The sequence below is a fragment of the Kogia breviceps genome, chromosome 15 (genome assembly GCF_026419965.1).
Source record: "Kogia breviceps isolate mKogBre1 chromosome 15, mKogBre1 haplotype 1, whole genome shotgun sequence".
Taxonomy (NCBI): Eukaryota; Metazoa; Chordata; class Mammalia; order Artiodactyla; family Physeteridae; genus Kogia; species Kogia breviceps.
Window position 1 is genome coordinate 18,588,394 of NC_081324.1, and position 16,607 is coordinate 18,605,000.

Sequence of the window (16,607 nt, forward strand, 5' to 3'; positions counted from 1 at the left end):
ACATGCCTACTGCTTGTAAATGCCTTTTCATGACATATTGGGGAAGCTGCTTAGTGCTCTGTGGAGCTTTATTCTCAAAAAAAAAAAAAAAAAAAAAAAAGAAGTTGGATATTGGTATTTTCCCCTGATTTAATGCTACTCTTAATGTCATTTTCTTTTATTAAATCCTTTCTTTTGCTTTTGATCTTATTTATAGCAGAGCCACTGGTCATATGGAAACTATTATTGTATAGCTAGGAGATGAAAGACTTCATTGCAGTTAAATAAGAGTGAATCATTTGGACCAATAATACACACATACAGTGAGGTACCATTTGTATCCAAAATGCCCTATGTTGTTCACTTTGTAACAAAGCCATTGAGGTTTATAAAGGGCTTTACGAAAGTCTGCTTTTTGTCCAAAATGTGTTGTCTGGCAGTATGAAAACACGTTGAAGTGCAGTCCTTAGCTGCTTCTTCATGTATATAATCTAAATATTGGCACTTCTTGTTGTAAAAATAGGAACTTTTATTTAATGTTGAGATGTTAGTTAATGTCAAATATCAGTTTTTAAAAACTATATATTTAGATAATCTATATCAAAATTCTACCCATCATTCAAACCCTATCTAAAATGCCACCTTCTTCTTGAAGTAGTCTCTGGTTTCTCCATCTGATATGATTTCTCCCATCCTTTAAAACCCTACGTGACCTTATACTCCTTTATGACATTCATCTTATTTTGCCCTATATAGTAATTATATTAATTCGCCTTTAAGATGTAAGAGGTTGTAAAGTGATACACACATCTATCTTTTATTATTTTTTCCTGCAGTGGCTTGCATATAATAGGCATTCCTAAGGCATTCGTTGAGTAAATGAAATGTTTATTTTTTGATAGAAACATGCTAAACCTACATTCGACAGTACCGAAAGCTTTTAGATTTCAGATAGTCCCACAAGATATATGCCATTGGAGTCCTCATTTATCATTTAGGAAGTAAGCAATTGTACCTTGTGATATTACAGCCCTATACAAGGAGCCAGTGCTTGCCCTTGGGATGCTTACATTTCAAGACAAGTGTAGGCTTGGGACTTCCCTGGTGGTCCAGTGGTTAAGACTTCGCGCTTCCACTGCAGGGGGCACGGGTTTGATCCCTGGTCGGAGAACTAAGATCCTGCGTGCCACGTGGCACGGCCAAAAAAAATAGAAAAAAAAAAAAAAAAGACAAGTATAGGCTTTGCGAATAGCAGCAAAACAGAATCATTGATGCGTATGCCCTGCCCTATTAGACAGTGGCCTTGAGCATGTTTTAAGGGTGGTGTCCGTAATGAACGATCAGAGGAGAACCCTGTCCAGATCCAGCAAGAGTGATGAGTGTTCTGGAGACCCAGACAGTCTAGGAGGAATGAGAGTATGGGGGTCTGTGGGACTAATGAAAGAGAAGTGGTCAGGGGTCATGGGGAGGAAACCAGCCCTGGGGGACAGAAGAGGAAGGGCTTAGCTCAAGCCTTAGGGGTGTGGGAGTGAAGGCAGCAGAGGAGGGGCCACAAGTAGGTAACTGAATATTGAGATGAAGGAATTTAAGAAGAGGAGGGTACAAACATGGTCCTCTGGTGCCCAGGTGAAGGACCCAGAAGCATAAGGTATTGATCTTAGACTTAATCCATAGAACAATGAAAAGCCATGCTGGAAACTTGATATCCAAGAGACCAAGTGATGTGCCGAGGACATAGCATTTACAAGCTGAGTATTTTGGAAGTGATGGGAAAGAAATGTTTTACTAGTTCAGGCAAGCTTCTTCACACCTCCATTGCCTTTCGGAATATGTTAAAATCAGCGGATGTTAATTGGATAATAAAAAAAGCATTTAAAATATAAAGGCCTGATTCTTTCCCCATTATAGGTCATTACAGAGTATTGAGTAGAGTTCCCTGTGCTCTACAGTAGGTCCTTACTAGTTATCTATTGTATATATAGTAGTGTGTGTATGTCACTCCCAATCTCCCAATTTATCCACCCCCCCTTTCCCCCTTAGTAACCATGTTTGTTTTCCACATCTGTGACTCTCTACGAAAGAGTGGATACATGTATATGTATAACTGATTCACTTTGCTGTACAGCAAAGAAACTAACACAACACTGTAAATCGACTCTACTCCAATAAAAATTAATTAAAAAAATTTAAAACTAAGGCCAGCTAGGTAAGGATGAATCCCTAGTGATGGACTTCCTGGGCTGGCTACAGAGCACTTGGTATGCCAGTCAGCCTCACATCGGTGTGTTTACACTGAGGGGACCCGAAATTCCAAGTACACATCAGGTATCCAGTTGTCTTTTCCTTCACACTAGACAAAAGAAGCTGCTTACAAGTAATTGCAGAAGTGCACCATAATCTCTGTGCTACATGGGCTTGGTTCACTAGGCATGGATTAACTTTAGTTCCCTCCAGCCTACTTACTAACTTGCTACCCGGGGCAAGGAAGGGATAGAATGGGCTCTGCTAAACACCCACCGAGGTCCCCGCTTGGTGGGCTGCATCCAGTTCTGGTTTCCTGTGTAGGAAAATGATGTAGAGAATTGGGGGTGGAGGGTGGGTATACAGAGGAGAGAAATGAAACAGTTTCACTAGATGGAACTTATGAGTTAAGAAAAAAAAAATAAAAAGATGAACTGAAATCAGGTAACAGCCGTTTGCATCTCTCAAACTAGATCGCAGAATCATTCATCTTTAACCATCTTGGTGGACATCAGGGGAGTTTCAGCCTAGCTGATCCCATGACACGGCCAAGGTCAGGGTCATTTAGATTGTGTTTAAATCCTCTCGAAAATTATTTTATCATCTGGGGAATAAGCGTTAAATACGTTTCTAAGAATTGCCCAGTGAGGAATTACCTTACTTCAGGCAAAGCCGAAGTGAAGCTGTGAAATTTCTGGGGGAAAAAAAACAGGTGTTTTTAAGAAAACGAGGAGGACTTCTCCCAATAAACATTTTAAGAATCGAAATCCAAACTAAAGAATTCAATCCAGATCTGACTTTAGTGAAAAGTCCTTTCAATGTTTAATCACATGAATTTTTTTTTTAATGGTCTGATAATTTTTTTTTAAACCGAGGAGTATGGAAATTATATTCGTGGTTGAAGGGTGTCCCAGATGTCAGGGCTTTTTCACACGAAAGAGTTGGTTATCAGAGCCTAGTCTCATTTTCTACAGAATTTGGTGCCTCCAATATTATTCCTCACAGTGTCAACCACTGCTATTTCATGAACTTCCGAGTTCCCATCTGTGAGCTATTAGAGAAAGTTTGCAGGACCACTTCCCACTTCTTTAAAAGATGCACCTTTTGGACTCAATGGTATTTTTTGCACATTTGAGAAAATATTTGCTTTCCTCTAATATGACACAGACAGATCTGGCAAGATAATTGAAACTGAAATCTAGCACTCTATGACTGTCATGTATAATTGATATTTCATGGGGAGATTACAGTTCAGACACCAAAACTGTTTTCTCTGTCAATGGGTGTCCAATTACAATTAAAAAACCCAGCCCATCAGCTTTTTTTTTTTTTAAATATAATTATGGCAAAACAAGAGAAAGAAGAGAGAAAAGTAAAAGTTACCAGGACTTTTTTCTTTTCCCCATTTTCTTGTTGTTATTTTTCTTCTTTCTAAAAAACACCTCTGTCAAAAGGAAGATTTTGAACCTCATGCCATTAATTACAAACTTTCGTTTTGAGCTACTAAAATGTCTCTAACAGCATTTCTGGTTTTGTGTCATTATCGCAGGCCTAGAAATTGATGACAGGTTTCCTAAAGTTTCCATCCTACACTCTTTTAGAAGGATTATGGTAGAGGAGAAAGAACTGAGGTCTGAAAGCCTGTTTTGAAGCAGTTATCTCTGGAGATAACATTAACAAGGATTGAATAACTGCCAAATGAAATTTAATACATTTTCCCATCCATGAAATAGGCCTCTTAAATACAACAGAATAATTACTTTCACAATACTCCCTGGAAACAAAGAGAGCAGAAACATTGAATGCCTTTTTTGTTTGGGGTGTTTGTTGTTAGCTTGAGGATAGGGATAAGGACATTTAACAGGATGCTCTCTTCACATCCCCACATAAAAACAGCCTTGCCATCAGCCACCTAATTTGAAACTGCATATCTTTTAAATCTGTTTATGTTGGAGTCGTCGTGGCAAATATTAAATTTTGTAATTTAGTTAGACATCTTGGCCTTGGCCTAACTTGGTGGACCATGATGTTTTTCCCCCTATGATAAGGAAAACTAAAATGATTTTTATATCTGCATCTATGTATGCATGTACACACACACACTGTTTTAAAATGAAAACTCCAGGAAGTAACCCTATTTGTCCCTAAACTCTGCTCCCCTCCCCTATGTGTGTGTGCTTGTGTGTGTATATATGTACGTACATACATATATATATATATATGTATATATATATAATATATGCCCAGTCAAGTTGTTCAATGTTGTTATAAGTTTTCTGAGTTCAAAATCTGTTTTAGTCCTCTAACCAGACGTTCACTAAGTCACTTAACCATTTCAGCCTTTGCTTTCTTCTCTGTAAAGTGAGAAGTTTGTCCTAACTGATATCCAGGTCTCCCCAGACCCTTCCCTTAAAATCTATGTACTGCGATTGAAAAGTGTCCTTAATATATCAATTCTTTCCTCAGAAAGTAAGATTATTTAAAATGATATGGTGCTTATGTGATTCAAAAGAAGTAGTACACTTCTAAAAGTAGTTAGTAATTCCCAGTGATAAAGTCACACTGGGAATTTAAGTAGCTGCGTCAGAATTTGAATATTCCTTGACCTAAGATACAAGGAAACTTAGATATCTGCACATAAGAGCCATGATTTATGGGGGCCCGAGGAAGGGGCAGCCATGTTTGGACCACATGATCTTGCCTCCCCCTCTTCTTTTATAGCTCACTGGACCAGGGGTGGAGGACACCTGATCCCAGGCTAGCCCGTTCAGTGGATGGCCTGTGTCTGCTTCAAAATGATGAGCTGGGCCATCCGATGATCTTGGCATTCTGAATTCAGAAATACTAAGACAGAGAGGGAGTTAGGAGCAGATTCAGAACCTGAAAGGATGTACTGGGAACTCCTGTGAAGGAAGAGAAGTGTCCAGGCCATAGTTCTGAGTGGGCAGAAGCCAGAGGGAGAGACAGAGGTACCAACAGAGGAAGGAGAGAGGCTAGAACAGCTCCTGAGACACAAGGGGTGGCCTTAGGTCCCGAGAGTTCTCCAGGCCCAAAACGTAGATCACAGAAATCTTCCTGTTAAATCTCCTTTTACCTGAGCCAGTTGGAAGGAGTCTCTGGTCCTTACTATTAAAACCACCACACTAAATTGATCGCTCCACGGAAATCCCACCAAGGATTGCTTATAAGCTCCATGAGGGCCGGGGCCACATCTAATTATTCACCAGCCTGTCCCCAGTACCTGTCAGAGTGACAAGCATGAGCTAGATTAGGAAATATTTGTTGAATTAATAAGTGTACTCTTTGATCAATCAACCGATAATTATTGAATAATTTTTAGATTTTTAGTTCTTCTACTTTTAGCATAGATATATCTAAAACCATATTGTATGTGGCTACAAGAAGACTGTATTCTTAAAGACTGCAAAAAAAATTGACAATCAATATTGATAAAACTAACTTTTCTTAGGCTGCCTTTTAACTTTATGGCTTATCTAGATGAAAAGGTTTATGAAAATAGGACTTCAATGAAGTTTGGATTTTCTGGGTGCCATCCTTAGAGTTGACTTGTAGGTTAAAGGAATCTGCTTTTTTTCTAGTTACATTATTATTATGTTTGTAAGTGGACAAATCCTGACCCTCATATATACAGATGGCAGTATTGGTTTCTTCGTCTATTTCTGAGTTATTCTGTTGATGGGTTTGCGCTGGCCATTCACTGTGGTTTTTTCCTTGTCTCTTATGTGACCAGAAATAATGTTTCTGAGGGAGAAGTAAATAGGGTTAGGAGATGCTGTCTGTGCTCAAGGAAACAAGTAAAACAAAGCTAATTCTTCAGATTGGAATACTATTCCACAGCCACAGGCAATGGAATTGATCCTGGAGAATCAAGCTAATTCGATGGATCCATGGATGTGGACCTATCATTAGTCATTCGTTAGACCTGGACTATACATAGTTTACAAGGGAGACCTTCGGATATCAAGGATAACATTGTTTCCAACTTCCTTTATGGCAAATGATGTATTATTTGAGATGATCTCTAGAAAATAAAGTTAGCTAACATGCGTGACTGAAAGCCAAAAACCTAGCTGGAACAACTATCAAACATACTTATAGATCATTTAAGATTTTACTGTCATTCTGCAGGAGAAAGATTTTAAAATCAAATGGATATGAACAAAATAGAGACAGAGTGCAGAAGATTGTAAGTGAAAGTAGCTTGAGTTCTAAGGTTTCTTGAACTATGTAGACTCTTATTTTTATGTAGTATGCAAGTATTTTCAGCTGGAACACCTCACAATATCAATAATTATTGTGTACCTTTGTGTACTAGCTGTCACGCATACTACTACTCCTTGCAATAAACCTGGAACTTACTCTCTGTAACTTCCGATGTTATTTTCTCCATTTTTGATCTGAGCAACTTGCCCGTGATTATGCAGCAAACAAAGGCCAGTTACAGTTATAATCTACATATTAATTCTTATTATTGTATAATTTTCACTCAGTTGCACAGTCTTTCATTTACAGTTGAGGGAAAGAAAATAGAAAGGTCATTGGTTGTGGGTTCTTCTATCCTCTTTTAAAAGCTAAACGTGTCTAGAAGGGGAAAAAAAAAGAAATTTCAGGATTAATAACTGAATATATTTTAATTCAAAAGCAAAATATTAACCTTGAATTGCATCGTAGCTGCCCACAAAGAAGGCTTGAGGGTTTTAATAGAATGATTCTACAATAGAAGGAGAGTGCGAGAATCTCTGCTGTGCTCAAATCCGTGGTTACCTTCAGTGATTCCAACTTAGAATCATCCTTTGTGGAAAGAAATGAAATCCATTGGGAAATGCCAGTCACTGAATCAACACTTGGGTAATTATTTAGGTTAACATTGATTGACAGTCTTAAAGAGCTACCATTTGATCAGGGTCTGTAAAAGTCATGCTTGCAAGTTGACATCTTAGATTGAAAGAATAACCATTGACTGAATCGGCCTTCTAAATGCACAGATATAAAAATGGAAAACAGCTACCACTCTTTGGTTTGGAAGGAAAATAAAAACAATACACAAAGAGTGAAAAATGGTTGAAGGGAATTGGGTGGGCATGGTCTACCCGTGAAAGATTAGGCTTCAGTTACAGATGAAAAATGGGAGTGGCATGGCAATGGTGTTAAATATGTGAGAAGGGCTGACACTTATTCCATGGAACTCCAGAAGTGGAATCTAGGACCGTTGGGTGGAATGTACAAGGAGGCCAACTTGCGGTGAAAATGGAGTGAGCTGCTTTGGGAGATAATCAGGGTGTTAACATATTTGAAGCATCCACATAGACACTAAATGACCACCATTCAGATTGTTCTGGGAAGGCACACGGGCACCCGAGTAGCAGAAAACCCTGGACTCCCCAGATGTCTCAGCTACAACATTCATTTATACGTCCTGATGCTCCTGAGTCCTTAAATCCTTTGCTGTTCTTGCTGTATTTTGTTTTAACTTTTAAAAAACTTTATTTTATTGAAGTGTAGTTGATTTACAACGTTGTATTAATTTCGGATGTACAGCAAAGTGATTCAGTTATACGTTCTTTTTCATATTCTTTTCCATTATGGTTAATCACAGGATATTGAATGTAGTTCCCTGTGCTATACGGTAGGTAGGACCTTGTTGTTTATCCATTCTATATATAATGGTTTTATTTTGGCTGTATTTTGAATCTGGGCAGTTGGTATGATTTATATGATCCTCCTCCCTCTCCCTGAATTATTTTCTTATGTATTGTTTTGGAGGATATAAAGGTGACACTTTACACTAGGCTGCCTTTAGAGCGCACATGCTTCATTTGGCTCTGTGAATTTTGTTGTTGCTAGTTCAGATTCTTCTTATTGTTGCACTTTGTGGAAATACTCTTTTAAAACACTGGATAGCAAAAGAGTGACTATTCTGTTTTGTGGTTTCAGATTTGGATTGGGAAAACATTACACTTTTTGATTCATAGCCGTATAAATTCATGGATAAATATTTTTAGTGTTAGACCCACTGTCCTGTGTCAATGTTCACCTCACAGTAGGTTAAGAAAATAACTACTTGGAAATGCCGTTGCAAACGCTACTCGTGTTCCTCTTGGTTTGCAAATGCTTACTGGTCTTACTTGAAGGTGTACACTATAAAGTCAGTGATTGCTGTCTCAATGCCCCAAGGTCAACATCTCTCGACCCCAGAGGAGGTAGTAGTAGTTAATAAAAAGCTCAGCTGTATTTTTTTTCAGACCAAGTCATCATGCTGTACTCTATAATTTTATTCTTGGAGGCATAGAGAGCGTTTACAATATGGTGTCTTTCTAGGATCAAAATGGTGAAAAAAAAAATTTGGAAAACTGTCCAAACATCTTTGCACGGCAATGATGGCATTACTGGTGTGTTTAATAAAACCTTTATTGGTACATTTTCCGGTATGGTGGCATTGGCAGAAACGGTCCAACTTTGGATTTGGGACTCAGCAGCTGATGAAATACAGTAAACATTAATTTGGAATGGGCTGCCAGTTTTGGAAAGCCAGGTGACATTTTATTATATTTGTACCGAGCGGGGGCTATGTCCCATACTGCTGTAGCTTCCGCTGTCAGTGGCTTAGCTGGCATTATGGAGGAAAAAAAAAAAATGGCAGGCCTGAGAATCTTATCCCCTGAAATGAAAGTCGAATGCCAAATTGAAATTCCTGTAGGATTTCCGATAGCAATGGGGGAATTGAGAAGACCACAATTAAGCATATGGGCATTAAGATAATTGTCAGATCTGTTGGCGGACATGATAGAAGACAGATGGGTACGAATCAGTGCACTCCACTGCAGCACCCTGGGAGACAATTTGACGTTTTACCTGCCTGAGCTACTCTGCCATATTTGTCACTGGATGTACAGCACAGCATCTTACTGAGTGTAAAAGTGTTTTTTTTTGCTGGGTACTCTAGGTGCATGCGTGGTCCTTTAGCGCCCTCTAGCGAAATGCATTTGGGAGTATTGTTTTTCAAGGGTTAGTCTCCCTTCATTGGGTCCTTGCTTTGCCCTGGAAGTAGCCGTCACACCTCTGATTCCCACTAAACTCTACGGTTCCTCTTGCCCTTTCAGGTTGGGGCCCATCGTGAAGATGGCGTGGCCCTGAGGGGCAGCCATTCTCTTGTCCCAAACCAGGTGCCAGTTCCACAGCTTCCTGTCCAGTCTGCAACGTCCCCTGATTTGAACCCACCCCAGGACCCTTACAGAGGTAGGTCCACCTCCGCGGGCGCTTCTGACCTCACTGAAACAATAGACCCCGTGTGGATCCCATGCTTACTCACACATCCCTCAGGAAGCGTTGGCCGATCACCAAGAATCCATTTTGATACAAAGATGGTAAGTAAATGGGAAAGGATTTCAAAGGTAGCTGGCTAATTGTGTTTCTTCAGTAACTGTTTTGCTCCAGCATCCTCGGAAATCCTGCTCCTATTTCATCAGGGAATGAGACCACAGACTGATGAGAGGAAATGTGATTTTAGCTATTTCCACATTGTTCTCATTCAGATCCTTTAATGTGGTTAGTTGTAGCCTGACAGTGATGTTTCCAAATGAAGAGGAAGGAAGGAAATGGTTTTTGTTGCTTACGATGGAAGGAAATGTAGGTACATTTCAAAAAATGGAACTTGGATGATTTTCGCTCTTGAGTCATCAAGCCCCGTCCTTATTGCCTCGTACCTCTGACTCCTTTCGGCCTCCCAGGACCCCAGGTAGCTGTGCCGCAGGGGCAAGACCTGGGCCCCAGCCAGGGTCCTTGTGCGACTGGCTGGCCAGGTGACCCGAAAATGCTTACATAACATCTCCTCATTCCCCTCACGTTGAGAATAAAAATGATAACAGTGGCACAAGAATGTAATGTGTATAAACATTTGCCCACCTGGTAAGCGTTGTAAGAATCTTGAGCGTTAATTATATATGTGGATATGCCTGCCATTTTTAATTGAATAGTAATACTTTGGTGGCCCATTCTTTTAAAGAGCCTTTGGGTTTTCTTTCTCTGTCCTAGATCAGCACTTCTTAATGTGCCCGAACATGACTTGAGGATCTTGTTAAAATGCCAATTCTGATTCATTCGATCTGGGGTCCTGCATTTCTAATGGGCTCCCAGGGGAGAAGGAGGCTCCTGGTCCACTGACCAGATTTCGAGTGATAAAGTTCTAGACTGTACAGATTACAAATAGAAGGAAACACTAAATAGACACACTTCTACCTTAGAAATAAATGATTACATTAGGGTCACGTTTTAAAATATATTGTGATCTTGGAAAGTTGAGCAGTGATAGAGCTCGAAATGTCTTCATTGAGCAGTAACTGCTTTCCATATGTACCATTTTTAAATGCTGATTACTCCTTGAGGATAAGAGAAGCCTAATTTCAGAATATCATTAGGGTATCTATTGAAGCCTTGACTGTACACATTTAGCATACTCCCTGGGAATTATATTTTAAGGACATTTTTCTATTAAATCATTGCATATGGAAGAAACTCAATATAATAGCTGATATTTACTTGGGTTCTTAATCAGAACATTGAGGTGTGTGATTTTCCTGATTATGATTTTCATTGCAATTAAGTTGATGTTTTGTAGACAGTGAAATTACCGTCTACTCCAAAAGATTGCAAAATAGAATTTAACCTCAGAGCCAATGCAGGGAAAACTTGTTTCTGCAGGTGCATTTTTGAAACTTCACCGAAGACCATGAAAAAACTGACAGATCGCACAGTTCGGCAGTCTGAACTGTAGAGCTGGCAGCTCTCCAGGCTGGGCTGTGCGTGTCTGTGCCTCAAGGCTTTGGTGGCCGTATCACCTGGTCTCTTTTTTTTCTGCAGGCATGCCACCAGGATTGCAGGGCCAGAGTGTCTCCTCCGGCAGCTCTGAGATCAAATCCGACGACGAGGGCGATGAAAACCTGCAAGACACGAAATCTTCCGAGGACAAGAAATTAGATGACGACAAGAAGGATATCAAATCCATTACTAGGTCAAGATCTAGGTAACAGTATATAATACTGTCGCTTCATTTAATTCCTTTATTGGACTTTGATGAAGTGAACAGAACAGGAAGAAACTATTCAGTTTTTTCCTGGCAGGTAAATCTGCAGCTGAAAAGAAAGTTGAAAGGCTTGCTCTAGAGGTACGAAAGTATCGTTTGAGATACGTGTACTCTAGGAAAGCCAAAAATGTCTTTGCATTTATGAATTTGGACCCAGTGCTAATAATGACACACGGCAAAAACAATTCGTAACTGATCCAAATGCAAGCAGTCGATTTGTAAAACTATACTTATTCTACAAATTTGGTCGTAAATGTTCTTTGGAAAATATTTCTAAAAAGAGAGCTTAGCTCTATTGAAAGCTCAATCGATGTATGTGCAACTGTAACTTTTTTCTTACCTCAAAAGTGAGAAAGTACTGATTTCCCAGCTTTATTCTAAACATGTTGATATATATAAGAGCAATACCTAAATTGCTCATTTTTTTTTCTCTCGGCAGAAAATGCAACTGCAGGAAAATAGCTTCTGGTTGGTTTTCTTAAGTCCCCGATATCTTTAAATTAGAATCTATCTCCTTGAACTTTAATCTGATAATCAGATGGGTTGTTTTTTTTTTTTTCTTTTTTTGAGTATGGTGACACCCATGTTCTTTACCTCAGTTCCCTTGGATGGTTTTTATTTGCAAATTAAATGAATTGTACTAAGACGATACCTCCCTTTTCAAGGCTATCGTTCTCAAGGTTATACCTGACGTCGTTTAGGAATTAAGGACATGCCGCCTTGTCATATTGCCTTTATAGTTATTGAGATAAATCTTATTACAAGTTCTACCACAGTTTCAGAAATTCTGGAAGCTTCTACCTTACCCCTTTTCACCGTTGCTACAGAGTTTCCTGACTTGGCCACATTGGTAAGACATCGCAAGAAGGGCTTTTCACATCCTTACCAGCTTCTCTGTTAGATCAGTCAGCTCTTGGTAATTTAACTAATGGTCATAACGCATGCATATCGATGGATTCTTTGACGTTTCAGTACAACATTTTAACTCGCTGTTAAGAACCTTGTTGTAAAAGGTCACTGTTTTGACATTTACTTAGGCCCCCAAAACCATGTTGTAAGGCGAGACTTTCCAAATCTAGGCAGTTTTCTTCGCATAACCAATTTATTTATAAGAGGTCAACCAATTCTCCTTCATTAGTGACCTGAACACCCTTGGAAAACAAATTCCCATTTTCAGGCCCACTTTGGAAAAGGTGTGGCCTGTGTTTGATGTGTAAAAACAATACCCAGATTTTTAACTTCAGGATGGATGAGCAGGAACTCAACTCTGTTCTCTTTTCACTTATTACGTCCTATTTGTGTGTCACAATGTGGGTGTGAATTAATAGTCATCTTGATTTCCTTGGCATCAGCAGAGGTCACGGGTGGGAGAGAGCGGGACTGGCGAGGAAATGAGGAGGGTCAGATGGCAGAGAAAGAGAGCACTTTCCGCTGGGTTCAGTTCCGTTGCGCGTTCACCAGCACACGTTCGAGGCAGACGGTCCCATCTGGAAGGGAGTTTAACCTACAGGAAGATGAGCCAAGTCTTACAGCATCTTTCGTTGGTATCTGCCTCCTTTATAAGTGTTCTTGGCTTACTTACGTCATCTTTATGAGCCGCGTGTGCTGCAGCCTAAGAATCCACTCCATTTCTGGTTGATTGGGGCTTCTCCATCGCAGTGGAGCCTTAGTGCGATTTGGAAGTTACCCAGACATTCTCCACGGTGGAAGCCTCAGAGTTATCCATTTTAAGCCAGTGCTCACTGAGTGTGTGCATTGAACTGAGTTGAGTAGATAACTTCCCACGTGTTCCTCCAGCTCTGGAAGGTTGTGATGAACATTTTTATTCTGGGAGCCTTTCAGATTCATGGAACTTTAGAGTAGAGGCTCACCCTGATGGTCTTTGGGGTCAGTGCTCAGATCTCTAGGTCAACATCCTTATGGATGGTCACCTCCATATTGTTTCTTGCAGTGAGGACTCTCTTGCTTTTGAGTGAAGTTTACTTCGTTTTTTATATCTCTCATACTCAGAAAAGGTTCTTGCTCATGTTAATTCAGACTGTTCCGCTCAGGGTTCTTCGCTCTGTTCTGTTCTGCCTTCCTGAGACATTTTCCACACCTCTTTTTTTCCGTGATTGCCCAGGAATTATTTGAAGCCTCGACGCCATGAGATCTTCCTGATATGACATGCTTTCCAGGTGGTTCATCATCCTATTTGCCCCCCGTTCAAAAGTTTCTAATTTGTCAGCATGACACCCAGAAACAGAAGTTACCTTCCCTTCCCAGACTCCTGGCTCCAACCATGCCATTGATAGGAATCATGTACTATCTCTGTTCTCATAATCAGGGAATGAGCTTTTGGGCTTCACGTTTGACTCACAATGAGATCATGGGTACTGATAACCCGTAAGTGTTTGGGTTGGTTTGGGTTTGTTTTGCCTAGAACTCATGTCCACTCAGCTTTCCCCAGCCTGTCTGGGGAATCATAAACATTCATAATGTTAAAGGCCATGGAGATGATGTTTTTCTAACCTTTCTATTTAATACATGGAAAAAGCGAGACTCAGATACATTTTAAGCGGACTGACCAAGGCTTCCCAGCTGGTTAAGAGACAACAGGCCCCCGTGTTTACTCCCATTGCTCTGTTGTCTTGAATGTAGGACCTTCTTAATCCAGTTTGAGCTGCATCGTCTTAATTTTGACCTATGCACATCATTTTTCAATCCCCGGTTCTCCTTGGGTTTCGGATGTCACAGTGCGAAAGTTGTTTTCAAAAGAGCAGCTTCGGTCTAAGTCGCTTTCTGAGTCGCGGTCCTGAAGTGCAGCTTGAGCTGAAGTTGACAGCGCTCTGCTTTGCCGTGCGCAACCTTAGGGGTGAAAGCTATGTTTTCCTTTTTGCTCCCCTCCCTCCATGTGGTGCGCTCGGGGCCCCCACTTGAACCTCTCCTGTTGGGTTTGGGTTTCACGTCCAGGAGACAGCCAATGTCTGGCGTAGGGACTGTCACAGCCACCTAAAGCAACGCCAAGCCCGGGTGGATGGACAATTCTGCCAGGGACAAGACCTTGAGATGGAAGAGTTCCCTGACAACTCAGAGAGGAAACCAAAAGGAATATAGAAGCTGTCTTTTCCCCCAGCCCATTGGAAAATGTCGCGTTTGCCCTTCTGTCCCGCAGCAATAACGATGACGAAGACCTGACACCAGAGCAGAAAGCCGAGCGGGAGAAGGAACGGAGGATGGCTAACAACGCCCGGGAGCGCCTGCGGGTCCGTGACATCAACGAGGCGTTCAAGGAGCTCGGCCGCATGGTGCAGCTGCACCTCAAGAGTGACAAGCCCCAGACCAAGCTCCTGATCCTTCACCAGGCCGTGGCCGTCATCCTCAGCCTGGAGCAGCAAGTCCGAGGTCAGTGCCGGCCGGCTGGCCTCCATGCAGAGGTCACGGTCGCACGCCGCTGGGGAGAGCAGAGAGTAGACTCTTAGACATCCTGCAGAATCACTGTCTCAATCTCATCTAAATCTATGAGGCAGCTCCCCTTTCTCCTGTAACTGAACCTCTCAGTAACCGGAGCCGGGTACGTTTGCTTGCTTTACCAACTTTCTCAGGCTGTAAAGTGGCTGCACAGTTTCACCAGGGAGTTCGACCTTTACTAGCCACTGAGCAAAGGAATGGCCGTAGTGTGCATTTTCCTAACGGGTCCTCTTGTTCTGGAAGGTAGAAACTGAGAGAAAGGATCAACAGACCCACAGAAACGTTGCATGACTGCCCTGGACCAGAAGCCCTGGGTGTGACCTAAATGCTCTGTGCTTTCCTCTTCCACAGAAAGGAATCTGAATCCGAAAGCTGCATGTCTGAAAAGAAGGGAAGAGGAGAAGGTGTCCTCGGAGCCGCCCCCGCTCTCCTTGGCGGGGCCTCACCCCGGCATGGGAGACGCGTCCAATCACATGGGACAGATGTAAAAGGGCAAGTTTGTTTTCAGCCATTTCTGAAAGCTTTCCTTTGTTACTCTCACCAAGGCATCAGCCATGAAAGCCATATTTGACCCAAATTCACAGATTTTTTTTTTTTCTCCCCCCCTTGGAAAACAGAAAAAAAAAAGTTTAAAAATAAAAGCTTTCCTTTTTTCTGTTACAAACGTATTAATTCATCTTTCTCTCTCCTTTCTCAGGTCCAAGTTGCCACATTGCTTCATTAATACAAGAGACCACTTCCTTAACAGCTGTATTATCTTAAACCCACATAAACACTTGTCCTTAACCCCCTTTTTTGTAATATAAGACAAGTCTGAGTAGTTATGAATCGCAGACGCAAGAGGTTTCAGCATTCCCAATGATCAAAAAACCGAAAAACAAACAAAAAAACAAAAAAAAAAAGAAAGAAAAAAAAGTGCAACTTGGGAGATGACTCTCTTTAACATATCATTCAGAATGTTCCAAGCAGTATGTGCAGGCTGAGACGCAGCCCAGAGACTGAATGGCAATCTTTCCACACTGTGGAACAATGCATTTGTGCCTAAACTTCTTTTGGAAAAAAAAAAAATATATAATTAATTTGTAAGTCTGAAAAAAAAAATATTTAATTTAAAAAAATTGTAAACTTGCAATAATGAAAAAGTGTACTTCTGAAGAAAACTACATGACCGTTTTTGTTGGTATTCAAGTCAGCTAGTGTTTATAATTACCGGATATCGAATAAGGGGAAGCTCGGCTGCCCTCGTAACAAAACCAGCAAACATCCTGATGACAGCGAAGTGATGACATTAGCCATTCCTTAGGGTAGGAGGAACAGATGGATCTTATAGACCTATGACAAATATATATATAAATATATATATAAATATATATTAAAAATTTAGTGACTATGGTAAGCTTTTGTTCATTTGTTTCAGACTTTTTTCTCCTGTAAAAAAATAGTACTGATTAACTTTTTTAAAAGAAAGATTTTACTGTAAATATGGATTTTTTTTTTTTTTTTTTTTTTTTTTTTTTTTTTTTTTTTGGGTCTTATTTCTGTCCCTTTCCCCGGTTTGTTTGTTCTCATAACCTGTAGTGCCAACTCCGCTTCCGGAGGGGTGGTGCAGGATGAAATGCTGACCCTGATGTTGCTTTTCATTCATAAATAAGTAGAAAGTTGTTTCTTCAGTCTTTTGGGAACACAGGACTTAAAAGTCACATCATGTGTAGATATTAACAAGCAGCATTACCAAGACATGGCAAAAAGAGTTTGTCTGAATTGTAATGTTGCGTTTGTGACCCTCTTCTGGGATTTTCAGAGGTACAAGGTTAGAATGCTACAATGTTACCACTGT

At 40.6% G+C, this 16,607-nt stretch overlaps 1 protein-coding gene across 50 annotated transcripts in view; it reads left to right on the plus strand.

Annotated features, from left to right (window-relative positions):
• TCF4 (transcription factor 4) overlaps positions 1–15,900 on the plus strand; it is a 362,778-nt gene extending 346,878 nt beyond the window's left edge. For 21 of the 50 annotated variants that reach the window (XM_067015513.1, XM_059041434.2, XM_059041425.2 and 18 more), the window contains 5 exons: positions 9,342–9,477; positions 11,098–11,260; positions 14,475–14,704; positions 15,122–15,262; positions 15,468–15,900. In XM_067015513.1, the coding sequence (XP_066871614.1) occupies positions 9,342–9,477; positions 11,098–11,260; positions 14,475–14,704; positions 15,122–15,258 (666 nt within the window). In that variant the 3' untranslated portion in view covers positions 15,259–15,262; positions 15,468–15,900. The remainder of the gene's footprint in view (positions 1–9,341; positions 9,478–11,097; positions 11,261–14,474; positions 14,705–15,121; positions 15,263–15,467) is intronic. The other 29 variants (XM_067015516.1, XM_067015525.1, XM_067015538.1 and 26 more) reach the window with 3 other exon arrangements.
• Positions 15,901–16,607: the final 707 nt, after the last annotated feature.